The sequence below is a fragment of the Perca fluviatilis genome, chromosome 15 (assembly GCF_010015445.1).
Source record: "Perca fluviatilis chromosome 15, GENO_Pfluv_1.0, whole genome shotgun sequence".
Taxonomy (NCBI): domain Eukaryota; kingdom Metazoa; phylum Chordata; class Actinopteri; order Perciformes; family Percidae; genus Perca; species Perca fluviatilis.
Window position 1 is genome coordinate 34,808,875 of NC_053126.1, and position 27,155 is coordinate 34,836,029.

The 27,155-nt window shown below is 42.5% G+C and overlaps 3 protein-coding genes across 6 annotated transcripts in view; all 3 read left to right on the forward strand.

Moving 5' to 3' along the window:
- The window catches only part of LOC120574909 (scavenger receptor cysteine-rich type 1 protein M130-like), a 28,344-nt gene extending 18,147 nt beyond the window's left edge, over nt 1-10,197 (forward strand). Inside the window, exons 2-5 of the mRNA XM_039825416.1 lie at nt 5,645-5,959; nt 6,053-6,349; nt 9,638-9,955; nt 10,038-10,197. Of these exons, the coding sequence (XP_039681350.1) occupies nt 5,645-5,959; nt 6,053-6,349; nt 9,638-9,955; nt 10,038-10,135 (1,028 nt within the window). The 3' untranslated portion in view covers nt 10,136-10,197. The remainder of the gene's footprint in view (nt 1-5,644; nt 5,960-6,052; nt 6,350-9,637; nt 9,956-10,037) is intronic.
- The window catches only part of LOC120574900 (NACHT, LRR and PYD domains-containing protein 12-like), a 280,762-nt gene that overhangs the window by 102,796 nt on the left and 150,811 nt on the right, over nt 1-27,155 (forward strand). The gene's annotated exons all lie outside the window — the stretch shown is intronic.
- LOC120574911 (scavenger receptor cysteine-rich type 1 protein M130-like) lies at nt 10,899-19,691 on the forward strand. Of its 4 annotated transcripts, XM_039825423.1 has the most exons (10): nt 10,899-11,262; nt 11,516-11,579; nt 11,692-11,788; nt 11,893-12,012; nt 12,128-12,264; nt 13,258-13,572; nt 13,655-13,951; nt 15,973-16,287; nt 18,849-19,021; nt 19,494-19,691. In XM_039825423.1, exons 6-10 carry the CDS (start codon nt 13,455-13,457, stop codon nt 19,560-19,562), a joined length of 972 nt encoding a protein of 323 aa, XP_039681357.1. In that variant the 5' UTR covers nt 10,899-11,262; nt 11,516-11,579; nt 11,692-11,788; nt 11,893-12,012; nt 12,128-12,264; nt 13,258-13,454; the 3' UTR covers nt 19,563-19,691. The 4 variants fall into 4 exon arrangements, with proteins under 4 accessions (XP_039681357.1, XP_039681356.1, XP_039681358.1 ...); XM_039825422.1 differs by lacking the exon at nt 10,899-11,262 and having other exon boundaries at nt 11,328-11,579; XM_039825424.1 differs by lacking the exon at nt 10,899-11,262 and having other exon boundaries at nt 11,328-11,579; nt 11,692-11,784.

Below are 27,155 nucleotides of genomic sequence, written 5' to 3' on the forward strand. Positions count from 1 at the left end.
GGCTGCTGCGTCTGAAGTTGTGAGACAGTGGTGTGGATGACGTCGTCAGCTGCCTCTGCATCAGGAGATGGTGGGATGTAAGCAATGATCACTATAGCAGACGTAAATTCCCTTGGAAGATAATACGGGCGAAACCCCACAGCCAGCAGTTCAATGTCCGGGCTACAGAAACGTTCCTTCACATTCACATGTCCAGGATTGCATCACTTTTCACTCACATACAGTGCAACCCCCCCTCCTTTCTTCTTACCGCTTTCCATAACGTCCCTGTCCGCCCGAACCATCAGAAAGCCGGGTACCGCCACGCCATGGTCCGGGATGTGCGAATGCAGCCATGTCTCGGTAAGACACAGTATGCTGCACTCCCTCTGTGTTTTAATGAGCACCGCCAGTTCGTCTGTCTTATTTCCCAGAGACCGTACATTCCCCATAATGATCGCTGGGACGGCAGGCTTATGTTTCCTTTTTTTTTGCTTTGCGTTTTAATCCACCTCTGCAACCCCGGCATCTCCTCTGTAGTTCCTTCGGTATTTCAGGCTTGTCCCCCGGCAGAAAAACAGGTCGACACAGCGCTATCAGCTGATCGCGTGTGTAAATATGAATTCTAACAGTTATCCAATAGGGCTGTCGGCTGTGTATCAGCCTGACTTCTGCACAACACAACTGATGGTCCCAACCCAATTAATAAGGCAAACAATTCCACTAATTAACCCTGACAAGGCACACCTGTGAAGTGAAAACCATTTCAGGTGACTACCTCATGAAGCTCATTGAGAGAACACCAAGGGTTTGCAGCGCTATCAAAAAAGCAAAGGGTGGCTACTTTGAGGAATCTAAAATACTGTATAAGACCTATTTAAGAGTTAAGAGTTATTTCACACTTTTTTGTTAAGTAAATAATTCCATATGTGTTCATTCATAGTTTTGATGCCTTCAGTGAGAATCTACAATGTAAATAGTCATGAAAATAAAGAAAACGCATTGAATGAGAAGGTGTGTCCAAACTTTTGGCCTGTACTGTATGTGTGCAGTATATTGATACATGCTTTGTATTGTATCTTTCAGTTTTACAGAAACGGCCATCAATGAAGCCATACATCGTCTAAAACAAGGTTTATTGGAGTTTCTGTTCGCTATCTGTCTAGCCTTGCCCAGACACGCAATTGTGAGGACAGAATAGAGACCATAATTGAAAAAATGAACATCATTCTGTGTTGCAGAAGACTTATAGTTTTTGCCTATTGCTTACACACTTTTTGCAGAATTTGGCTCATTATATCAAAATTCTACACACAGGCCAATCAGACATAGCACTTGGAGATTAACAAATCACATCTATGACAAAATAAAACACTGCAATTAAAACTTAACACCCCTTTCTAAAAATGAAATTCTTGCAACAAAACCATACACACAAGCACCATTTGAATTACTCTTTCATATCACCAGCAACACACTGATGGGATTTATATAAAACACTGCAGTCTTTATGTTTTTATTTTTATTGTCATTTTCTCAGACTCAGTCTTCTGTAAAACTCAAAAGTAGAATTTTTGAAGTAATCAAACAAGAGTTTTTTTATTTCCCTGATAGGCAGACTCAATTTGGTAAAAATGATTTTAACTCCCAAGATCAATTACATCACTTCCATGTTACCGCTACATGTTCCTTCCTCACTACTCAAAACATGTAACAGAATGATAGAGAAGTTTATCTGGGCAGGTCAAAAACCCATGTTTAATCGGACCAAGCTATATGCTGCAAAAGACAAGGATGATTAGCACTTTCACGAATAGATTAGTATCATTTGTCATTTTCTTTATCTCAGCTATCTAAGATTCACCTTCCGCCTACAAGGGTCCCTCTGTGGGTCAGGATAGAAGAGCAACTAGTGTATCCTTTTTCTGTGGAGACCTTCCTTTCACAAACAGATAGACCGGTCCCCTCCCAAGACCCGGTACTGACTTTTGCCAAAGAGTCGTGGAAAATTGTACATCAAATAACAAAAGCCAATCCATATTTATCAAGCAGATCCTCCATATAGTATAACAAGAAACTGTTAATAGAAAAGAAGAGTTTCTTTTGGGATAAATTTGGATAAGGTCTGGTATTCATATTCTTGAGGATGTGATGATGTGATGATGATGGTGTAAAAATAAATGTAATTTGTGTAATTCAGAATTCTGGAGATTTCTACAACTCAGACATTGTATTCTCTCAAATAAAGAACATATTCAGCATACTAAAACTGAAATTCAGGAAATATCACATAAGGGAGGCGATAAAAACAGAGGAGCATCAAAATTCTATGAATTTGTTAGAAGTACACAAGTGCCAAAAACTGGATGGTCTAAAACTATGCTGGGATAGGGACCTGGCCAGAAACAGTGATACATGCTGGAGATGTAATAGAAAGGTGGGAACTCTGGTGCATATGTTATATGAGCAGGCCAGCTGACAGTCTTGCCTGGGCCCGGGACGAGATCTTAGATGGGCCCCCCCCTCGCGGCCAGATCTCTCCTTTTCCCTTGCTCTTCCTCTCCTCACATCTCTCACTGAAATTAAGTGTGTAATCAGTCTCTGATCCATCCTGCTCAGACTCTCCGCGGGCAGGGCAGCGAAACTCTCCCCTCACTCTCTCTTTTTTTTTTTTTTCTCACGGGTAGCCTGACTCTGTCCCTCCTGCGGGGGCAGCGGGCCCCTCCCGCATCACTCTCTCTGTCACCTGACTGCAGCTGGATCTCTCTCTGTCTCATCCTTACTGACGGAGCTACCAAACTCAATTGTTTCCGCAAAGTTAACGTGTTGTCTCAGGCTTTATACGAGCTAATGGACGTTAACATTAGAGCTGGCCTGTTAGGCTACGTTACAAGGCTCGTAAACGTTTTGCGCGCTTGCTTTACCTTGTCACGTTGACAGTTCCAGCTTCACCGTCACCACCTTTTTTAAATATTTGTTTAGAAAATCTCTAAGGCCTCTATTTTCTTCTTCTCTTTCTTTCCTTCCTTCGAAGCCCGGACTTGTGCTGACCGGACATTTTGAGCGTACTGAACTTCAAATCAAGTGACAACATAAAATTTTGATCAGAGGCCAAACCATTTTTATGTTGGGGGTGGGGGGGTTCTTGACCACCATTTCCAGGACAATTACTAAGAAAACAAATAAAACGCTTTTATGTAATTCAAATATTATGCTACATATTGTTTTCCACAAATAGGCCTATTTAAAAAAAAGATTTTTAATTCTTCCATAATTTAATGAGGGCCCAGTTCTGGGCCCCCCCCCCCTACTGTGGGCCCGGGACAACAGACCCGTTTGTCCCCCCCTATCGGCGGGCCTGTATATGAGTGTGATAAGACTATTGACATGTGGAATGCAATAATTGTGTTCTTGAATAAGATGCTGGGCACACATTTGATCAAAAACCCCTCATTATGTCTTCTGGGATTACTACCAGATAATGTTCAAATGTCAAAACGCCGAAAATCATGGTGTCGTTTAGCTATGATAACAGGGTGCAGGATAACCGTGCGCCACTGGAAATCTCCCACCCTGTCCACTTTTAAGGAATGGATAGAAATACTAAGCTCAATGGCGATCTATGAGCGGGTCACCTATAGAGTAGCTGGGAGGGAAGATCTATTTAATGAAGTTTGGGGACCATTCATGGCTTAATTGCTTGATATGAAAGGATGACTACCTACCTCTGCATAATCTTTTATTGGGTTCAGGTACAGGATGTGTATACTCGTTGCTTGAAGTGGGAAAAAAGGGTGCCGGTACTCTCTTGCATTGGCAAAACATTATGACATTTGAGATTTCTACAGTGAAAAACAAAACTTGGAGATATTACTGGTACAACAACAATTTATTGTTATTTATTAACAACATAAATGTATGTATTTATTTAAACAAGTCGTGTGTGTGTGTGTGTGTGTGTGTGTGATTCTCTTGACAGCTGTCGTAAAATGGTGCTGCGGCTCCTTTAAGAGAGCTCAGTGCATGTGTGTGTGTGTGGGAAGGGTGCAGAGAAGAGGAAGCAGCTGCTAGACATGTAGATGCGACTGGAGCAGAGTTGGTGGAATAAGTTTAAGTGTTGTACACAGTGTGTGCGGTGTCTGAAACAAACTAGACACACTTCTTTTTAGTTTCTAGGTTTTCAGCAGTGAAAAATCTGTTACGGTCAGGCTGCAGGCATCAGACAGCTTTTCCGAACAAGCGTCCGTGGCTAAGCGAACTTCTGATAGGGTGGGCCGACTGCTTGCTTTTACGTGATTTGTCAAGATCCGAGGTAAATCACGTAGTGCCATCTGGGTTGATGTAATGTTAGGGTCAATCTGTCTGAAACTGACGCTTTCTCTGTCAGTGGTAGAGTACCGGCTATATGCGAGTAGCAGCGGTACGCACGAAAAAGTGCAGGTAGGCTTAAGTGTAAAATCTGGAGGGGCCGGTACTGCGTACCGTGAGTACCGGGCCACTTCAAGCGCTGTGTATACTATGTAGACTTCCTAGGGTGTTGTGTTTTTGATTTGCTTTATGTTTTGTGGGACCTTGTCAACATCACAGGAAATGTCTCTTCCACTTCCGACTCCTCTCTCTTGCTTTGTCCTCCTTTTAAGGTGTCTACACACCAACCAGACGGCCGACCCTCAGCAGAAAAGCCAGTCGAGATGATCAGTCTCCCCGTGTTGGTCCAAAAAGAACACAGAACAGAACAGACCAAAAAGACAAGACATAATATCTCTATAACAGCAGGCGGCGCTAATCTGTATTGTTGCCCAAGAAATGAAAATCGGCAGCTGTCAGGATCGGCAGGTTTGTTTTGTCCGGAAATTCAAAGCCAGACTGTCATGGCGGCCGTTCAGAATACAATCTCATATTGTACTAAAATAGTTCACTGAAACATGTTTCTGAGAACATTTTAAGCGAGAAATAGGCCATGCAGTTGCTGAATCTGTCTTCATTTCAGCTCAACAAGGTCAGTTTAAAAGATTTTCGTCAGATTTTGAGAGACTCTAGTCACCTCATTCCGCTCCCCATTTCCGGGTGAGTCCCGACTGCCCTACCGCCGACCGAACATGTCAGGTCGGCCAAAATGTTGCTCTGGTTGGTTGTGGCGCTATCCTATTGTGTTTAGAGGGAATTTGACAAAAACAACCATTTATCCTGCCCCTCGGATTGAGCCCTGCCAATGGTGAGTTCAACATCTTGATGTGGGTCTGGCTCGTCAGGCTATCTGCTTTCAGTATTCTGGTAAAATACAACAAACTGCTTAATGAATTTAAAACAAATTAAAGAAGTCATTTCTAACTTTCTTTTCCTGAACAAATTGAACATTGAACTGAATATAAAAGGCAGCACTAAAAAAGAATGACAGTTACATTTTGAATTGCAGTTTTCTGCTGATATTTTCTTTCAACTAAGACAAAACATCTATGAGTGTCGCAGCCTTTTGTGATGTGTTCAGTGCGTTTTTGTTTTTTGCTGCAGTCTGTGATGTTAGGAAGATGAGTTCTGTTGTTTATGACCACCTTCTGTTGGAACTGTGCTGAGTCCAGTTTGAATCACTGAGTTATTGATTGATGACGTCTTTTTATTTAGTGTCTTTTCTCTCTCTCTATGTTATCTTCTATCATCTCTCCAGACTCTGTCAGGCTGGTGAATGGGACCAGTATGTGCTCAGGCAGACTGGAGGTGAAGAATAACCAGTCTTCCCAGCGCTGGTCCTCAGTGTGTGAAGATGACATTGACCAGCAGGATGCAGAGGTGGTCTGTAGGGAGCTTGACTGTGAGGCTCCTTCAGTCCTCCAGGGGGCGCTCTACGGAGAAGTGGAGGCTCCAATGAGGACCAAAGAGTTCCAGTGTGGAGGCCATGAGTCTGCTCTCCTGGACTGTAGAAGCTCAGGCTCAGATAGAAACACCTGCTCACCTGGAAAAGCTGTTGGACTCACCTGCTCAGGTAGAAGAGGAGCTGCAGTTTTGAATTGGTTAATTTCTGTTCTAATGAAACTCACTTTGTTCTTTTGCTGATGACTCACTGGTTTCTGTCCAGAGCCTAATGCTGTTAGGTTGGTGGGAGGAGCCAGTCGCTGTGCAGGAACACTGGAGGTGAAACATCTGGGAGAATGGAGACCAGTGAATTACTATGACTTTGACTGGACCCTGAAGACATCAGATGCTGCCTGCAGAGAGTTAGACTGTGGCTCTGCTGTTTCTGTAAGAGAGAGAGAAAAGTTTTCACACATATCTGTGTGGAGGATCAGCAATTTCTGTGTTAAGTCTGGATCTGCCCTGAGGAAGTGTGCAATACCATATTACTCTTCCTCCATCCTGAATCTCACCTGCTCAGGCAAGCCCATCAGTGACATCATCTTTCACATCATCTATGACAGTAATGTACCCATGTTGACCTTATCCACTTTTAATAGTTGAATATATTAATAGTACAAAGCTTGCCGGTGAACAAAAAAGGATAATTCCATCCATCCATCTTCGTCCGCTTATCCGGTGTCGAGTCACGGGGGCAGCATCTCCAGCAGGGGACCCCAGACTTCCCTTTCCCGAGCCACATTAACCTGCTCCGACTGGGGGATCCCGAGGTGTTCCCAGGCCTGGAGATATAATCCCTCCACCTAGTGAACAAAAAGTAAAAAAAATAATCGTTCATTAATCATAATCTAGGTAAAATGTTCAATTATTATTATTTGGATTTTAGGTCATGTCGTCCAGCCCTTACCCCTTTTAGATTTTAGGGATAATTTTCTCATCAGGTCTTTACTCTGGATCACAAATCTTCTGAGAAAAATAAGAAAGATATAAAACGTTTGAACTAGAGCTGCACGACATGAGGAAAATATGCGATAATGTTAAATATTCCGATAACAATTTTAATATAAAATATTATATATATTAACCGATATTAAAGTCTTCTCAGTTCTGCTGCTTTCAGTATTCTAAAATACAACAAATTGTTTGTTGAATTTAAAACCAATGAAAGGAAATCATGTCCACCTTTCTTTTATTGAACAATTAAACATTGTTCAATACAAAAAAGAATGATAGTTACATTTTAAAGTGCAGTTTTCTGCTGATATTTCCTTTCAAATAACACAAAAAGACTGAGTGTCCTTCGCACATCGCAGCCTTTTGTAGATGATATTTCCATTACCATAAAAACCAATGTATTGTGCAGCTCTAATTTGAACTTGGAGAACAAAGATTGTGGAGTACATGAGCAGAAGGAACAGAACAGGGAAATCTGCAAATGATGATGTCATGTTATTGTTTGAAAATACATTGAAAGTGTTCAGAAATGGAAAACAATAGTATTATTTGTAAATGTTGTGTAAGTTTGCTGCAGTCTGTGGTGTCATAAAGATGTTTTTTTCAAGTGGAACAATTATATAGCATTTTCAGGTTCCTACTTGTATTTTGTGATTCAACTAGAACATGTTTACATGCTTTAATGTTCAAACAACATTTTTTCTCATACTGCCAATGGCTGCTGCACCTTTAGTCAGCTCTGTTGGTGCGCTTGTCTCTTTAACGGTACAGATCCACTTTTGCAACACAACTGACGCGTGCTGTCGCGACGCCTCCCCTCATTTCTACGTTGATGGGCGTTCCTCAATTTCCAGCATTTTTGCAACGTCTAGCAGAAAAAGTATCCCACATTCTCCCCATCTCCTCTGTGCTCTACTTCTATTGGATAGTCGCGTCACGTTCAACGGATTCATTTGCATAAAGCTGGGCATTGGCCAGCTTTTTGACGCACAACATTTTCTCAAATGTAGCGCTGTCTTCCCGGAATGTTTTGCGTGCACGTTGAAGTCGCTTGACGTCACCCATAGGAATATAGTGGAGCACGGCGCAACAGAAGCGTCGCACGGACAAGTGGATCTGTATCGTAAGCCCTCCTCCAGAAAAAGCCCAGTCTTGGTCAGCGCATTATTTGCAAGTCTCTGGAATCTCTGGTGTTGTTTTACTCCGGAGCCTGAGACTGACTGCAATGGAGTATATAGCACGACTTTGTACCATAAAAAAATCACCAATAATGGCTTCTAAACCAAATACAGCTACTTAAGGTAACACGCCGACTTATTGGGACTTTAGCTTATTCACCATATCCCCCAGAGTAAGATAAGTCCATACATACCCTTCTCATCTCTGTGCGTGTTGTAACTCTGTGTGACGCACCCACCGCTAGCCTAGTTTAGCACAGATCCTGGAGGTAACCGGCTCCATCTAGCCTACTGCTCCCAATAAGTGACAAAATAACGCCAACACTTTCCTATTTACATGTTGTGTCTAACCGTATACATACTGGGAACTATATTCTCAGAAGGCGAAGCACTGCTACTTCTGCTACTTGGGCGGAGTGATTTCCTTGCAGCACAAAAGAAGCCCCTTGTTGAGGAGCAGAGAGTAACAACGGTGTTTTTCAGGTGTTGCGCTAATCCTTCCACCCAAATAATAGTAAAATAAATAGTAAATAGGAAAATGTTGGCGTTATTTTGTCACTGACAGACCACTAATATATTCGGTCCGCAACCGATGCATAGCAGTCCGCAGTGGGTCAGCGGACCGCTAACGTTAGACCCAGAGGCAGCGGATCAGCGGACCACTAACATTAGACCCAGAGGCAGCAGGTCAGCAGACCGCTAACGTTAGACCTAGTCAGCTGTTCAGCTAATTCTCTGTAAACAATGCAGCATAAAAGCATGACGGAACCAGCAAGCCGGAAGTTGGTTTATTATCGGACGTTTACACGTTACTATGGCAATGGTACAGATAAAAATGGCTGCTGCCCTGAACATTCTGCTATGTTGGTTGGAAATGGCCTTTTTATCCATTTTATTTCTATCGGAGCAGCACTATCTTCCATAAAATATAATCGCAGCTAAAGTTTTCTGAACCAAATACTACCCATTCTTAGACTTCTCTTTATTGATTCCATTGGGATGACTCCCGCAAGGAAATTAGATTCTGACGTGTTCCGGCAGTAAAATGACCCAAAATTGGGGAGAAATGATTGTCCGCCAAGATTACAGATTTCTGGCATTAGCATGTAACTACTATAGTTAGCAGTGGACATAGATAAAGGCTTTTTAACCAAATATTACATTACCGGAAATGTTTCTGGAGTAATGTGACCCGGAATTGGGGAGTATTTAACAACACTAGTAGCCAAGGTTACATATTTTCCTGCCGTTAGCATGCAGCTAGATGGGACAATACTAACACCACAGTAGGTTAAAAAACACTCCAGTTGTGCCTACCTGGAGCAGATGACCAATCATAGAAGGCCGGAGAAGGCCGGCTTAGAGATCCGTAACACTCAGTCGAGAGTAGAAAAAACTGGTGGTACTGGAGTGTTTAGAACAGAAATCTTAACGTTTTAGCCCACAGGGATTTCTTTAAAATACATTTACCTAATTATTTGAATTGTTTTGGCCACGTTTAACATGAAAATCCGACATTATAACATTGAAGATTTGACAGAAAAAATGGAAAAGCATAATACTTCCACTATAAAATTCTGTTAGAACTATGCTGAGTCACGTTTGAATCACGGAATTGTTGTTTCATGTTATCTTTTTATTTTGTGTTTGGTGTCTATCTTCTATCATCTCTCCAGACTCTGGTCTCTGGCTGGTGAATGGGACCAGTCTGTGTTCAGGCAGACTGGAGGTGAAGACTAACCAGTCTACCCAGCGCTGGTCCTCAGTGTGTGAAGATGACTTTGACCAGCAGGATGCAGAGGTGGTCTGTAGGGAGCTTGGCTGTGGGGCTCCTTCAGTCCTCGAGGGGGCGCTCTACGAAGAAGTGGAGGCTCCGATGAGGACCAAAGAGTTCCAGTGTGGAGGCCATGAGTCTGCTCTCCTGGACTGTAGAAGCTCAGGCTCAGATAGAAACACATGCTTACCTGGAAAAACTGTTGGACTCACCTGCTCAGGTAGAAGAGGAGCTGCAGCTTTGATTTGGTTCATTGAAACTCACTTTGTTCTTTTGCTGATTACTCTCTGGTTTCTGTTCAGAGCCTGTTAGGTTGGTGGGAGGAGCCAGTCTCTGTGCAGGAACACTGGAGCTGAAACGTCAGGGAGAATGGAAACCAGTTATAAACGTTATAATCTAGTCATGTTATGATGGGAAGTGGAAGTGACTATGCTCTTCTTCTCCGTTTTTGGTGAATTTCTGTAGCAGAAACAGCGCCGCCTATAGGCCTGGAATATGAAGTAGCGTGTTGAGTCATTTACAAGTGGATTCGTTTGGACGCAACTTTTCTTGAAACAAATCCAGGGAAGACGGGTAAAAAAAAGATCGTTTTGGTACGTGTGGACGGGGCCTTAATTTTAAGAAAATCTCTTAAAATAGATCAGACTCAGTATAGCCTAATTGTAGACTCTTCAATTTTAGCTTGAATTGATTTATTTAATAAAAGTATGCTAGATTAATTAATGTGTATGTCATTAGTAATTACTAATGTTATGTAAAAAAGTTTTAATTAATTTATTTCAACAAATACTTTTAATCAGGCTTTGCCACAAAGGTAAAATGTGCATTCCATGCAAACAACATCACAGTCTCCTAGAGCTCAACCACTGTGCATAGTGGCATGACTACAGTCTTTGGTCTTGCTCATCCAACATTGTCTGGTGGAATGGAGACAGAGGCACCACTGTACAGTTTTTTAAGAGAAGTCTTTCTACTGACACCAGAACTCTGTGCTTCACATAAAGCATATCAGCTGTGTCATTGCATGACAAGGTTCCAACCATTTGTCTTCTTAAAATACTGGCAAATTCAGCATCATATTCACATGTCCATGGCATATGAAGCTGCTGGCTCTGCTGAAATGGCCTGATAATCTACTTCAATTGTCCTATTGTTATTAAGCTTTCCCAGTATTCCATTAAATCTCACTGTAATTCACCTCCACACCAGTGTGTGCGCTGTTCACGCCCTGCTGGTTAATCTGGCCCTCTTTGTCCTTCTATACTCTGCCCATGGATGTATTAAGAGAACCCTACCCCCGCCCTCACTGCTACCATTTGAAAAAAAGCGGCGGGAGATGAGTCGGAGAGTTAGAGCAAAAGCTTCCAAAATATGGGAATACGATATTTCATGCCAACTGGTAAAAAAGTTGTCTGTACTTCACTTGGAAACACACAGAAGTTGTTCGAGATGTACGGAGCGTTTTTTCTCTCCTCCATATCTCCTCCGGAGCTCCAAACATGCACACACAGAAAAGAAAAAGACAACGTAAGTATATGATTATTAATGAAACGGCGAGCTAGTCTGTACTGTTTATTAACTCTTGATCGTACGACTGTATTTGGATGTTAAACAGGCTACTTAGACTTGGCAGTAATGTTTTAAACCCCACCAAGTTTAAACACGAGCAGCACAGAGCTGTGTGTCTGGGCAGCCAGGCTGCTTTCAGCGCCATTCATTACAGAGCTAAGAGGGTGAGTTGTTTTATAAAAGTGTATTTTTTTTATCTTGTAATTTTCAGGAAGCAGTCGCCGTCTTCACAACTCTGAGACAAACTGTAGCAGGCGCTATGAACCGGAGCAAGGGTAAGATTTAAAGAATATGCTTTCATTGAATGAACTTCATTAATTCTTCTGTATAAGGATAGATACATTAATAGATACCGATATTAACCGTACTTCTTTTTTTTTTTTACAGACTAACCTCGCCTCATAACAAGGCTGTGACCTATATTTGCTCGGAACTATGTCTGCAAGTCCAGATTTACATGACGCTGATAATGATGCCATTGTGTGTCAGTCATTTTTACTTTTTCATCTTTCCTTGTTTAATTTTACTGTGACTTGTGTTTTTTCTTGTTTTTTTTATTCATACCACTCTCATTTAATTGTTTTCCAGCTGCCTGTAAGACATATTACGAGACAGCACGCAGGAGCTTCAGGTAGAAACAACCAGGTGTGGCATCGCGGGCAGAAGCTGTGAAGAGTTCAGCTCGGAGTCGGTCAAGAAGAAAAGAGGGTAAGATCAGATCTGTTTGGTCAATGTGAATATTTTTCAGGTGCATTCATAGATGTGTTGTGTCCATAAATAAATATCATGCAGTACTGATTGTCTTTATTGATTGATTTTACAGCTGCTGGAAGCGAGACAGTGCTGCCTGCGGGTGAGGTGGTATTTGGAAGTGCGCCACCATAGAAATACAGGACAACGCACCACAAACGTCTGCTAAATGGACCGAATTCAGACCGAATGCTACTGGCCGCGGGTTAGGTGTGGACGGTGCTGCTTCTCGTGAGCGTGGGATATTTGTTGTGTGTGCTGTGTGTCGCCTATGCTTTGTACATAGTTTTTTTTTCTGATTGCATTTGTGTTTTGTGTCAATAAAGCTCTATCTTTGAATAAACAGCACGTTCCTGGCAAATCATTTTAATTAGGATAACCATGACATGAATATACAACATAGCATGTAGGTTGACCAATAGCCTAACCCATGACAGACCTGTCAACCAATCACAAGAGAGTTTTCTTGTTTAAAAGTAGTGGTTTCATCCAATAGTGAGTGAGGAAATTCCAGCCAGGTCAGACGTTCTCTGGCCAGGCGCATATTCATATTCTAATTAGATCCATTAACACCTCCACGGGGGCTCTCCACATACGACATGGTTCGTTTCCGACAATTTGTGGCACAGACGAACGGGACGTTTGCAGCCTGTAAATTGTCGATAACTGCCGAAAATGAGGGAGATTTCCGGGCGTTTACAGTCATTTACAGGGATGGAAATCCCACTTTTCATGCAGTGTTAAGTGTTCTCAGTTCTGCTGCTTTCAGTATTCTGGTAAAATACAACAAACTGCTTGTTCAATTTAAAACCAATGAAAGGAAGCCATTTCTGACTTTCTTTTCTTGAACAAATTGAACATTGAACTGAATATAAAAGGCAGCATTAAAAAAGAACGACAGTAACATTTTAAAGTACAGTTTTCTGCTATTTTCCTTCAACACAAAACATCTTTGAGTGTCTTTTACGTTATGTTGCAGCCTTTTGTGATGTGTTCATTGCGCCATTTGATATTGCCATGGCGATAAATCGTTTTGCTGCAGTCTGTGATGTTAGGAAGATGAGTTCTGTTGTTTATGACCAACTTCTGTTGGATCTTTTCTGAGTCAAGTTTGAATCACCGAATTGTTGTTTCATGTCATCTTTTTATTTAGTGTCTGGTGTCTTTTCTCTCTCTCTATTGTATCTTCTATCATCTCTCCAGACTCTGTCAGGCTGGTGAATGGGACCAGTATGTGCTCAGGCAGACTGGAGGTGAAGACTAACTAGTCTACCCAGCGCTGGTCCTCAGTGTGTGAAGATGACTTTGACCAGCAGGATGCAGAGGTGGTCTGTAGGGAGCTTGGCTGTGGGCCTCCTTCAGTCCTCCAGGGGGCGCTCTATGGAGAAGTGGAGGCTCCAATGAGGACCAAAGAGTTCCAGTGTGTAGGCCATGAATCTGCTCTCCTGGACTGTAGAAGCTCAGGCTCAGATAGAAACACCTGCTTACCTGGAAAAGCTGTTGGACTCACCTGCTCAGGTAGAAGAAGAGCTGCAGTTTTGATTTGGTTCATTAAAACTCATTTTGTGCTTTTGCTGATGGATCTCTGGTTTCTGTTCAGAGCCTGATGCTGTTAGGTTGGTGGGAGAAGCCAGTCGCTGTGCAGGAACACTGGAGGTGAAATATCAGGGAGAATGGAGACCAGTGAGGTACCGTCACTTTGGCTGGACCCTGAAGACATCAGATGCTGTCTGCAGAGAGTTAGACTGTCGCTCTGCTGTTTCTGTAGGAGAGAGAAAAGAGTCCTCAGACAGACCTGTGTGGTTGATCTGGTCTGACTGTGTTAAGTCTGGATCTGCTCTGAGGGAGTGTGCAGGATCATATTATTCTTCTTCCATCCTGAATCTCACCTGCTCAGGTAAGCCCATCAGTTACATTATCTGGGACATCATCTATAGACCCTTTGCAAACACATGACCACGACCACATGATGATGCCATGATGGTCGGCAAAATCGCCGTAAGCACAAGCTAAACAAGTGTAGTAGATGAGCAGAAAGTTTCATTCGTTTCAATCAGTTTAAAATACATAATACTAATTAAACTGTATTTATGGCTTTATGGCTTTTTCTATTGATCAACAAGTTGTCATGCCTTTATCGGTCGAGGTAGGGCATCTGGTAGGTGCTCACAAAGAGCGGAATTGGAGAAATTGGAGATAGCAGGATTGGATACCGACCCTAACCTTCTTCCTTCCTCTGTTTTCACGGACCTAAGTAAATCGCAGAGTCCTGTGATTGTATTTACTGTGTAGCCTATCTTAAGATTTGACCAGTAGATATTACGACGCGATGGGCAGTAGCTAGCTAGCGAGCAGTCCAAAGCTAGCTGCAGCTAGCTGGTCGGCTGGCCGGGGTAGGAGCTCCGCAGACTCAGTTTAACTCGTTTTGTTGGCCTTTTTGAAGCTAGTTTCCGTGCCATGTCAGCTTTAATTTAACCAATAATTTTGTATGTGTGTTAAGTTAAATGATCAAGGGAACGGCTTTCTTTTGGGGATATGTAGGTCAGTGAATAACCGATGTTAGCTATGTGGGTCATCATTGGGTTGACCTGTTAGCAGGAACAGCTGGTTAGCACGGCAGCTAGCTAGTTTGTTGAGGATACATTTATTTATCAGTCATTTAAAATAGAAAGGCAATACACATGCTTGTGTTGGTGAGTATAACTCTGCAGATTGTGTATGAGAGAACACAAACACGAACGAACATGTACGCGTTTGGCTTGCCATCCATCTACAGAATAGCTCTTCCACCGTCCATCATGGTGTTCATAACTCGCGCGAGTGGAGCATGACGTCACGTGTAAAGGGTCTATAACAGTAATGTACTCATGTTGATCTTAATCACCTTTTGGGGGCAGTGGTGGCCTGGGGGTTAAAAAAGCGAGCTTGGGACCGGCAGGTCGCCGGCTTGTCCCTTCTCATTACTACCACTTAGGTGCCCTTGAGCACTTAACTCCAACCGCTCCAGTGGAGCTGCTCAGTGGCCAGAAGATCAGACTGTGGTTGTACTGGGCAGCTTCCAGGTATGAATGTGGAACTGTGTGAATGTGACAGGCCGTCGTTGCAAATGAGAAATTGTTCTCAATCGACTTACCTGGATAAATAAAGGTTTTAAAAAAAAGTTGAATATACAGTATGTATAGTAAATTTAATTTTAATTTTTTAGTTTAACAATAAAAACTGCAACTCCCATAATTCCACGCTCCTTCACAACATCATCAAAAGTCTGTGTTTACCAAGGGGGTATGCGAGAATCCGGAAAGCGTACCTCCTATGGGGAGTTTCTGAGGCTAATAAGCCATCACCTTCCGCTTGCATCCCATTGACCCCCTTTCATTTTGGCATCGCTTTGACAGAAAACGTTTAAACTACAGCTGCACGATATGAGTAAAATATGCAACCAGAAATAGGGTTTTAGAATATCTTGGTAATGATATAACTTGTGATAAATAAACAGATAGTAAAGTGTTCTCAGTCCTGCTGCTTTCAGTATTCTGGTAAAATACAACAAACTTCTTGTTGAATTTAAAACCAATGAAAGGAAATAATTTCTAACTTTCTTTTCTTGAACAAGTTGAACATTGAATTGAATATAAAAGTCAGCACTAAAAAAAAGTACAGTTTTCTGCTGATATGCTGACAAAACATCTCTGAATGTCTTGCGCGTTGTCACAGCCTTTTGTGATGTGTTTATTGTGCCAGTTGCCATGGCGATCTTTTTTTTTTTGCTGCAGCCTGTGATGTTAGGAAGATGAGTTATGTTATTTATGACCAACTTCTGTTGGAACTATGCGGAGTCCAGTTTGAATCACTGAGTTGTTATTTGAGTTTTTATTTAGTGTCTTTTCTCTCTCTCTCTATGTTCTATCATCTCTCCAGACTCTGTCTGGCTGGTGAATGGGACCAGTCTGTGCTCAGGCAGACTGGAGGTGAAGACTAACCAGTCTACCCAGCACTGGTCCTCAGTGTGTGAAGATGACTTTGACCAGCAGGATGCAGAGGTGGTCTGTAGGGAGCTTGGCTGTGGGGCTCCTTCATTCCTCCAGGGGGCGCTCTACGGAGAAGTGGAGGCTACAATGAGGACCAAAGAGTTCCAGTGTGGAGGCCATGAGTCTGGTCTCCTGGACTGTAGAAGCTCAGGCACAGATAGAAACACCTGCTCACCTGGAAAAGCTGTTGGACTCACCTGCTCAGGTAGGAGAGGAGCTGCAGCTCTGATTTGGTTCATTGAAAAAAAAAACGACAGTTACGTTTTGAAGTGCAGTTTTCTGCTGATATTTTCTTTCAACTAACACAAAAAGACTCTGAGTGTCTCTCGCAGCCTTTCGCGACACTTAATACCTTTTATTAAATTTCTTCAAAGTCTTCACTACATACTGTATATTTCATACAACAGACAAGACTGTAAACTGCACATTTTCTGGTTGGCAGAGGCATACAACCGCGAGGCGGTACTTTACATAGATATAGTTCTATATCTATGGTACTTAACATCTAAGTTCTGACATGTTCTGACAGTTGCTGATGACATCATTGACATTTTTTTCAGTCATTAGGGACCGGGTAATGTCTTTTTCTTCTTTGTTGAGGGGAGGGTCAAAGTGGCTTGTTTGGTGCATATTTTTCCATGTAGCACTTAGTCTCGGCCCTCCTTCGCTACCAGATGGGTCTGACCCATTAGTTTCTGTGGGGCAGGGGGAGCTGCCCCCCTGGTGGCTGAAACGGAAAATTGCATTGTTTAAAAAATTAGTGAAATATAAATTACGTCTGGCATGACCAGATATTTTATAAATATCTTAAATAACACAAAACAACTAAATGGTGGTAGGTAATACATCTGATGTCATATACTGCTTTAGTAAAAAAAATATTTCCTGGCTGACGACGCGAGAAGCAGGACGTAAAAATGAAAATGACTGTTGCTAGTCTGGACATCTTACAATGCCAAGGTTGCAATAAAGGTTTCCTAAATGCCACATTTGATGTCAGCATACTAATTGATTGCGGGTTTTGTGTAGATTTGGACTTGTATACGTTTATTCCACTTTGTTTAAACCGCGAAGTGGAGGAAGCCTAGTGACGAGTCCATAGCAACCAGTTTGTGTGTTGAATGTTACCCTGAGTGCCTTGCTGAATGGCTCAATATTTTATTGTTTTATTTCATGTGAATACTAGTTTACTAGAGGAGTAACTTAGTATTTGAAGTAGTGCAGGAAGTATACATTTAGTTTCCATGCTTATTGTGTTTCCACAACAACGTTAGTGAGTAAATCTACTTAAATGGCCATCAAACCATAACAGAGGAGTGGGATGTGTAAGATGAGAAAGCAGAGGTTTAGGCACGTATGTCATGGCTGTAAAAAAACAATTGTAATCTGTATATGTTTGCCAAGTGCAAACCAGTACAGAAGGTATCGAGAAATTGTTAGCGGGGGTCATACCTGTTTTCCGAATCGTGTTGGAGGGACATAGAAACATTTTTAATGGCAAGGGGAGAGTCATATCTATTTTGGCTAAAGGTCCCAAAACTCCTCCGGTGGCCCTTTAAATAAATAACGAACAGTCCCTTAGCCTAATAAAATCACAGGAGGGACTCTAGATTTCCTGTATTTATCACCCTTTAATATCATCCCTTGTATTGGTTAACTATCATTACCCATTTTTCAGTTTGTGTTTGAACACACTACTCACACTACTGGGTTTACCAGCGGTAACATTACACACCAGTCCTGGTAAGTATGTCCGCTGCTGCGTCGCGCATCTCCGTGATAGTCAATCAAAAGTTTGTCATAAACAAAGACTCAAAGTTTATTTTCCGTCCTCGGTGGCAACAAAAGCATTGAGTTCATGCCTAGTTATGTGTGCACAAATTTAAACGGTCATTAAGTGTAACGCAACAAGCTCCATGTTGTATTCCACTGATCCAATGCCTGACAGCCTGTAACATTAGCATTAGCACATAGCTCCTGCATGTCTTTAAACAAACAGCTGACTGCAAACGTCCTTTAGCATAGCAAAAATCCAAACAGCTACAGGCAGCTCTTCCCCCTTGTATCTGTGCTCTGCAGCTTCGCTCATTTTAAACCAACCAATCAGCGCGCAGTTCATCTAAATATTTATGAGCATACCATATAAGGGAGAAACCAAATCCATCTTGTCCATTATTGGCTGAATGCTGTAACACGGTTTGCGTATGTTTGCATGGTCCAGGTTGGACCACTTTGTTTTTGTTGGCATGTGTGGAGCCTAGGCTGTCTACAGAGACCACGTTTTTTTACAGTGTGTTTAGGGGACCGGCAGCTCACGGATAATGAGGATATGTTTGCTGTATGTGACTAAAAATGTTGTAGCCTAAAAAACGCGTCACAGCGCTTAGAGTACCTTTAAGGAACAGTGTGAAATACCCTATCTAATCATTCTATCACCCCTTTAAAGGGTGATTAAATATATAAATAAAGCAGTCTCTCCTGCTGTGATTGTATTAGGCTAATGACTGAAATAAATGTCAATGACGTCATTATCGACTAGTCGACGTTGTTTTGACATCAGAGTTGAATTTAAAAAATCTGAATTCATGCAACCCCTAGTTTTTAGTGACAAAACCACATGATCAGCAACTAGTTGACTTCAAGCTCAAAACATCATTGTGGAGGAGTAAAGTCGACAGTGCAACCCCTAGTACCTATAGTTTGTGTTTAATCAGAGCAGTTGGACTTATAATGTATGATGTGATGACTGTCCATCTGATCCATCGGATCCATCAGATCTATCGGATCCATCTGATCCATTGGATCCATCGGACCCATCAGATCCATCGGACCCATCTGATCCATCTGATCCATCTGATCTATTGGATTCACCACCTTTTATCATCACAGTAGTCGTCCTGCTGATGTTGGTGATCACTGCCCTTTACTTCTACTACAAGGTACGGACACACGCCTGTTGTTTAGACCACAGTAAAAATAATGGACGAAGCTTCTGGGTCTTAAAGGTGAACCCAATGTCAATATTTACAGACTTTTTTCCTAACCTGGGGTCGCCAATGCTTTGCGGGGGGTCGTGAAGCCTTCTTATCTTTCAGGGGTGTAAGGGTTAGGGTTATTCACAGGAAACAATCTGCTGAACTCATCCAAAACAGTCGTTTTATACAAAATTCCTGTAGTTATTGTGTTTATTATTTGGGTTTAATCAGTTGTTTTGGACTGTTGTTGTTTTTGTTGTTGCATTGCATATAATCTGAAATATCCATAACATATTGTAGTCAGTTTACTGAATGATAGAAAAGGGCTTCCTTAAGGAAAAGGGTTGGGAACCACTGTTTTAGACCACTGACTGTTTGTTGAACTGAAGAGAGGAGTGATGATGCATCTGTGTGCTGTTACTGTATGTGTCTCCAGGCCTGTAGGGGGAAGCAGTCAGACAGAAAGGAGGAAATTGAGCTGTACCTGCAGCTGAAGGAGGGCTGACTGAAGAGAAAGGAGCTCACAGAGCAGAGTAGCACCTCCAAGGATCAGAATATGACTATAAAACGGCATTTTTTTAATTTCTGTTTTCTCGTGATTTTATTTGTTGTTATAGGAAATAGAAAATCAAAATCAAAACATGTTTTAAATTCCTCTCATCCCCTTTTGACAATGAAAAGGAAAAAAAACGCCTTGTATTTCAATTTTCAATTTTGTATTTTAAAATGAAAATCAAACAACCATTTGTTTTTTGTTTTTTTAATACCCATTTTATGAAAGGAAAATAATCAATTAATGCAACGCTTGTTTCAATCAGTTGACCAATAGATTGGTAAATTCAATTAAATGTTTGCACAGACTTGTTGAGTGTGAGGATGCTTTTTTCTCTCCAATATTTTAAACTGTAACATTGTAATCATTACTTAATCTATCAATGCCATTCCTTACACATACACTAATAAAATAAATTAATAAATAAAATGTATTTGCTATTTTGAAGTTGCAGTCTGAAAAGACATTCATCCACCCAAATTTAATCTTACAATGTTTATTTGCTTCAAATGGTATTATCCCTTGCAATTACTTTGTAGAGTTTGGCTCATTCAGCTCACAGAGATGGGAGTAAGTCACACATGGGCAAGTCACAAGCAAGTCTCAAGTCTTAACCTTCAAGTCTCAAGCAAGTCCAAGTCATTTTTTGTGACAATCAAGCATGTCAAGTCAAGTCATAGCTTTGGTCAAGCAAGTCCCAAGTCAAGTCCTACCAAAGTTTCCATTTTTAAACAAGCTAAAGACAGTGATTATGAACTGCTGGAGTTTTATTTGCATTTTTTCCTACTCAAAATTCAAAAGACATTACGTTCACATACATCTGAAGAGTTTAAATTAACACAGATAAAAAAGCACAGCCTAAAACTGATATTAGGCCAACAATAAATCAGCATTGTTCAATATGCCTCAAACATGACATCAGATCATGAAATTCCTTCAAACAATTCAAGTATAATGGTTCCTAAGTCAAATAATATTCTTCAAACATGCCTCACTTTTATGGGACAGAAACACATCCTTTAACAGGAGCTGAATCCCACCACCTTTGCTTATCACATGGAATGGAAAGTCTATGTTGATATTTGTCAGTGTATTTGTGAGTGAATGTGTGCGTGTTTGTGAGAGAGTGAGTGAAAAGTTATTAATATTGGTGAGTGAATGTGCATGTGCGTGTGTGTGAGAGTGCAGAGTGTGTTGTATGTGTGCCTAGCTTTATTCACATACTTAAGTTTGCATGTGTGTGTGTTTATGAGAGAGAGAGAGAGAGAGAGAGAGAGAGCAGTTTGTGTTGTGTGTGTGTAGGTGTGCCTAGTTTTATTCGCTCTTACCGCCACCTTAAACAAAGAGGGGAGGGTGTGCTTATTCATGGCCAAAAACTGAAGGGAGTTCTGTCCATCACAAACATCCAAATATTGGTTCAGCTGAATATGGGGACTGGAACCCGAATCTCTCCTGATTTGAAGTGTCTGATGAAATTCGATGTCGGAAATTTTTGTACTGCAGACCTTGCAAACTGGTCAGATGTATAATCCTTATAGCCAAACTTTATTATTTTCTGTGCAGAGGGACATAGGCGCCGATTTATGTTTTCCTCCGTGGGTGCTCACACGCGCACACCCTTTAACAAAAAGTGTTTGCATTTCAGAACCTTAGGAAATGGACAGCGGCCGACATGAACACACACGCCATAATAAAGCCGTAAAGTAGGCCTAGTCTATAGGCTATCTTTCAACTCAGGACTGCACCACTTCTCACACATACAGATAGGATTGGAGATGAAAAGTTTAACTGACGCGTAACCGCGATCAGATTCGTGGAAAATTAAGAATCAATGCCACCGACGTAACCGATCACACTATGACAGACGCTCCTCTTAGCACCAACAACTGCAGTGTTTAATTTTAAATGAATGTAAAAATGAACTGGCAGTCTGGCACACATGGGTGGTCAGTATTTTCCGTGGGTGCTGATGCTCCAGAGCACCCACGGTATCGGCGCCCATGCAGAGGGATCCATGACGTTAAGTTACTAGCCATAGCCAGTGTTGTTTACTGACGGTCTGCCACCGCATGCCGCGTCATCATATCAACAGTTCCTGCACATGCAACAGCACTAAAATCGTAAAGTTAACTCCTCCTCAATATCAGAGGGGGAAAAATATATATTTATTAAACAGAAAATCGAGTCACTTCAAGTCATTTGACTCCAGTCTAAGTCAAGTCTCAAGTCATGAATATCAAGTCAAAGTCAAGTCGAGTCTTTTATGAATGTTTATCATGAAAGTCTCAAGTCCTAAAATTTGCGACTCGAGTCTAACTCGAGTCAAGTCATGTGACTCGAGTCCCCCATGTCTGGCAACTCACACACGTAAACCAAACCTCCCGATTAAATAGTGCTGCACTGTCATTATGATCCCACTGAGTAAACTCCTCTTGGTTGTCTTCTTTGATTATAAATAAATCTTGAGGCTTTGGGAGATTTTGCTTTGAGCACCAATCCATCTCAGGTAATTATTTAGTTAGTAATGTGATGTGCACTTAGTACTGCAGTGTCAAAGCCCGGTCTGAATAAGGTTTTTCTCTGAGACCATGTTGAGGACTGCCTGTGAATACAAGACGGTGTTGAGGAGGACCTAATTTCTTGCATAAATGATGAAGGCCTGAAGAATATTTCAATGGAGCCTGTTTCCTTCCTCCTTTATTGTCCGCTCAGCTCTCAGGAAGCACGTTTACCAAGGAAAGGTTTATTTTAATTTGAACTCTCAAAGAAATTTGAAATTGCAAAAATGATTCATTAGGTTTTGTGTGTTTTTTTTATTGTGGCTTCGTGCCCCCCTTCCACCTCTCCCTCCGTTTGCCAGCTATCCAGTAGCTGTAGCAGATGCACAGATGCTTTAGGTAAGATAGCTAGCAAGCTACTGTAGTTAGCTAAAGCAGCCCTCGTCGGAAGCATCTAAAAGTTAGCATGCCGATTAACTTTGGGACAAGATGGCAGACCGAAACAGAGCAGAGCCTCAATGTTTTGGGTTTTTGTGTGTACTTCATGACCTCTGTACGTATCAGGAGGGAACAACTCTCCTGGTCAGTGTGTTTTACATCTGTTTGTCTCTTAGCAGATGAAACACACATGATGGTAGTGAGTATGTGTCAGTGTGTGAGAGGTTGGAGAGAATGGCCCTCATTTATCAACCTAACGTAGAAACCAGCGCAGATATGAGCAATCAGAATGTAAGAATGGTCGTACATTGATAAATGCAGCGGCTGGAAACGGTCGTAATTTAAATATCACGCCCCAATATATTATCGGTTTTGAGGCCTCGCCCCTACAATTTATGACATGGCGAGACGTAATCCGGCTGAGAAGCGGCACTTTTCAGAGGTGGAGATTGAAACCCTGATATCTCAGGTTCATTTGCACTAACGTGTGTACTATTTGGCAGCCTGAAAACTGTTATTAAAGGCTGGAGAAAGAATGCGGAATGGAAAGAGATCACTGATGTGGTCAACAGTGTTGCCGTAGTAAATCGGACTCCAGCTGAAGTTTATTTAATTTAAACATGCTTAACATATGTATTCTATGGTCCTAATAGTAATATAGGCTTATATTGCAATCTCTTAGGCCTACATGTAGGTGTACTTATATTTAAGTAAACACACAGTACTGCAGTGTCTTTTATTTTACTCATGTTTTTTTTTCATGAGTCAGAACGAGGCAACAGCTGAGCGAGAGCGTGTGTCCTCCGCCCACCGTGCTGGAACACCACCCCGACCCTGTCTCCTGGCAGCACAGGGGCTGGACCACCACCCCGACCCTGTCTCCTGGCAGCACAGGGGCTGGACCACCACCCCGACCCTGTCTCCTGGCAGCACAGGGGCTGGAACACCACCCCGACCCTGTCTCCTGGCAGCACAGGGGCTGGAACACCACCCCGAGCCTGTCTCCTGGCAGCACAGGGGCTGGAAAAACAAGCCGAAATAACTCGGTCACTGGCAGAAATAAATCATTCACTTGAAAGAGAAACAAAAACCTGAAGAATAAATAAAAATGTTGTGCATCGTCATGTTTCCTGTATTGAATATCATTGCCAAACATAACACTATAGGCTAACTTTTAAAAGCGAGGAATAATATCCTGTCTCCTTGGTATAGCCCCCAGTTGGAGCTGTGCTGGACACTTCTCTGGGCATCGGGTCATCTGGCTCCACCACTACATTTATGGCACCCAGTTTTCCTGCGAGATGTTGTGCAGAACCCCACAGGCTAAAACAATGTTGCAGACCAGCGCATAGAGGTCTTCTAAAAGAGCCAGATCTGCCATTGCTGATAAATGATCAACTGATGACTTCTCCTCCTGTTAAACTGATTATATGCTGCACCACAAGTCCACACTGACTCCAAAACTTACGATTTTTTCACAGCCTACGCTCACGTTCAAATTGATAAATGCCGAGCTTTGCATAGGAATCGGCGTACGCCCGTCCTACGCCTGTTTTAGGTCGTACGCACGTTTCATAAATGAGGGCCAATGTGTGTGTTTGTGTGTGTGCCTGCCTGTCTGTCTGTACAAGATCATACGAACCCGTTCTTAAGAATGCGTTGATGCACTCAAAGTGTATCAAAACCACGGACTTGAACCGAGCATTTAAATGGTCAAAGGGTGAAAGTGTAATGGAAACATACCAAGAATAGATTACAGGCAAATGGAGACGTACCGAGAAGGGGAACCAGTCCACAGACTGAACTTGTGTTGTGTGTGTGTGTGTGTGTGTGTGTGTGTGTGTGTGTGTGTGTGTGTGTGTGTGTGTGTGTGTGTGTGTGTGTGTGTGTGTGTGTGTGTGTGCGCGCAAAACCCTTCAAATTCTGGCATATTTACATGGTGATTTTATACAACAATGTTCATAAATATACATGGTCCCTATCAAATAAATCAATAAAGAAATAAAGATAAAGACACAGAATTGTTTATTTTTGAATTTTCTTTTCAAAAACACACGCAGACACACACACACACAGACACACACACAGACACACACACATAATTGTTTGTGTTTGAATTCTGTGTACATCTGCTGTCAGCTTGTGTTGGAATGTTAGAACTTCCTTTTGAGCCTTTGATCGGTGATGTCACAGAGGTCCTTCAAAACCTCCATATACCGATCATATATACATGGAATCAACCTGAGAGATGTTCTAGTTCTAAGTTCACTGACTGAAAGGAGAAAATCTCACAAAGGCCACAATTCACTCCCACTAAGCACATTTAAACCTTTGTGTTACTGAGTGTCGAAAACAGAACCTTTAAACAGACGGAGTGCAGAAACAATGGCACTGCAGGACAATAACGTCAAATTTCTCCACTTTAGGATACAGGAGCTCACGTCCAAAGTTAGAAAACAAGAGCTGCACTTTACTAAATTAAGTCAAACTAACTTTATACAAAGAGACTCTCTAGAGACCAAAGTCAAGGCTCTCGTGAAAGAGCTGAAAACTCACAAGGACAAGGCAGAGGAGTGGAAAAGCCAGCTCCGGTTGAGTCAAGATGAAGTCAAGAACCTCAGCCTCGATAAGGCCGAGCTGATGGAAACATTTCAGGGCCTGAGAGCGAAACACACGCAAACCGAGTCAGAACTCCGACAACAGAAACGCAACAGCGAGACAAACGTCAGGAACACCATCAAAGAACTGACAGCAAATTATGAGTCTGAAATATCAAGAATGCGAGCGGAGCATGACGGGAGGCTGGCGGAGGCGAAGGTGACGTGCCAACAGCAAACGGAGCAGCTAAGGATCGCCGAAGAGCAGGCGGAAAAACAAGCCGCCGAGTTGAAAGAGCTTCGAGCTACGCTGCCCCGAGTGGAGACGGAGTACAAAGACAGAGTGGAGGACTTACGCAAACAGCTCCAAGAAAGAGACAAAGTCATCGCTACGGAAAACATATTAAAGAAAGACACGCGACTCAATGAATTAGTGAAGCAAAAGGAACTGGAGATGCACATTGAAAAGCTGAAGAAGACAATCCACGGTCTGAAGAACAAGGAAGACCTTACCGAGAAGGTTTCTGCGTTAGAGAGTACGATCCAAGACAGACAAAATGTAATCGGGAAGAAAAACCTGGAGATGTCTCGGCTGATGAAGGACAACAAGCAACTGCAACAGGATTGGGCGAAAGAGAAGGACAACAACGCCGTTCTGCTTGTTAAATTAAACGAAGTGAAGGACAACCTCAACGGCATCGAGGACGATCTGAGAACGACGCAGTGGGAGCTCAAAGAAGCGATGGAGAAGCTGTACAAGACCCTCCGAGAGAACGCCGACCTGGGGGACACCATCTCACATCTGAACTACAAAGTGAGGAAGTGTGAGCCAGACCTGATCAAGGAGCGAGAGAAGAACAGGAACCTGATCACCTACGTGATGCGCTTCAAGGCCGATCTGCAGGCGTGCATGGATTTCACCTCGGAACCCAAGACATTCGTACGCAAAGTCTTCAACGTCAAAAGACATTACATCGACAATAATACCAATGTCCAGATGGATGGAAACACAGAGACCGGCCTCAGAAAAGCCATCGCCGCTAAAGATCAACTGATCAACAGTTACAGAAGGTGCTACCGGAACTCCTCCAGGGCGCAGAAACGTTGCCAAGATTTGAGTTTTCGGAGAGAGGTGAGAAGCAACCAGGACCAAAGTTCCCTTATCAGAGTGATCAACGACATGACCGTGGAGCTGCACCATTTAAAAGCAGAACTCAAAGACACAACTCTTATTCTTGAGATGGCGAAAAGGCCGCGACTGCAGCAAGTCAAGTCGTGGATAAAGAGAAACGTCCTGCAAACACTCAAGGTCGCCTCAAACGACGCAGAGGAGCCGCCGTCCCGTCTCCCGGGGGACGATACCGTGTCATCTGCGCATCCCTGTGCAGACGACACGACATCATCGTCCTCACCGCCACATCCTTATCCAGAGGGCAGGATCATTCACGTGAAGCCATTTGTGGAACATGATCTCCCGACAGTTGACGTCTAAGACCCCCCCACACACCCTCCCCCTCCCCCTTTACATTGTGCACCGTCTCCGTTCCACATTGACCCGTGATACCTCAGAGAAAAGCAGCGCCGTGTCACCTCCTCACTGCTGTGATAAAGTTCCAATAAAATGAAAAACCTCAGCTCAAGTTCTGTTCTTGTATCTGATCTTGATGTATCATGTATGGTTTCAATATTTCAAAAACCCACACACCCCCCCCCCCACAAACACACACACACACACACACAAAAAAACACACAAACCCACACAACAGTCACACATAAACACAAACACACACACATGCACACACATACACACACACACAGTCACAGATACACAGTCACAGATACACACACGGACACACACACATGCACGCACGCACTCACACAGACACAGACACACAGACACACACATATACACACACATACACACACATGGACTCACACACACATGCACGCATGCACTCACACAGACACAGACACACAGACACACACATATACACACACATACACACATATGT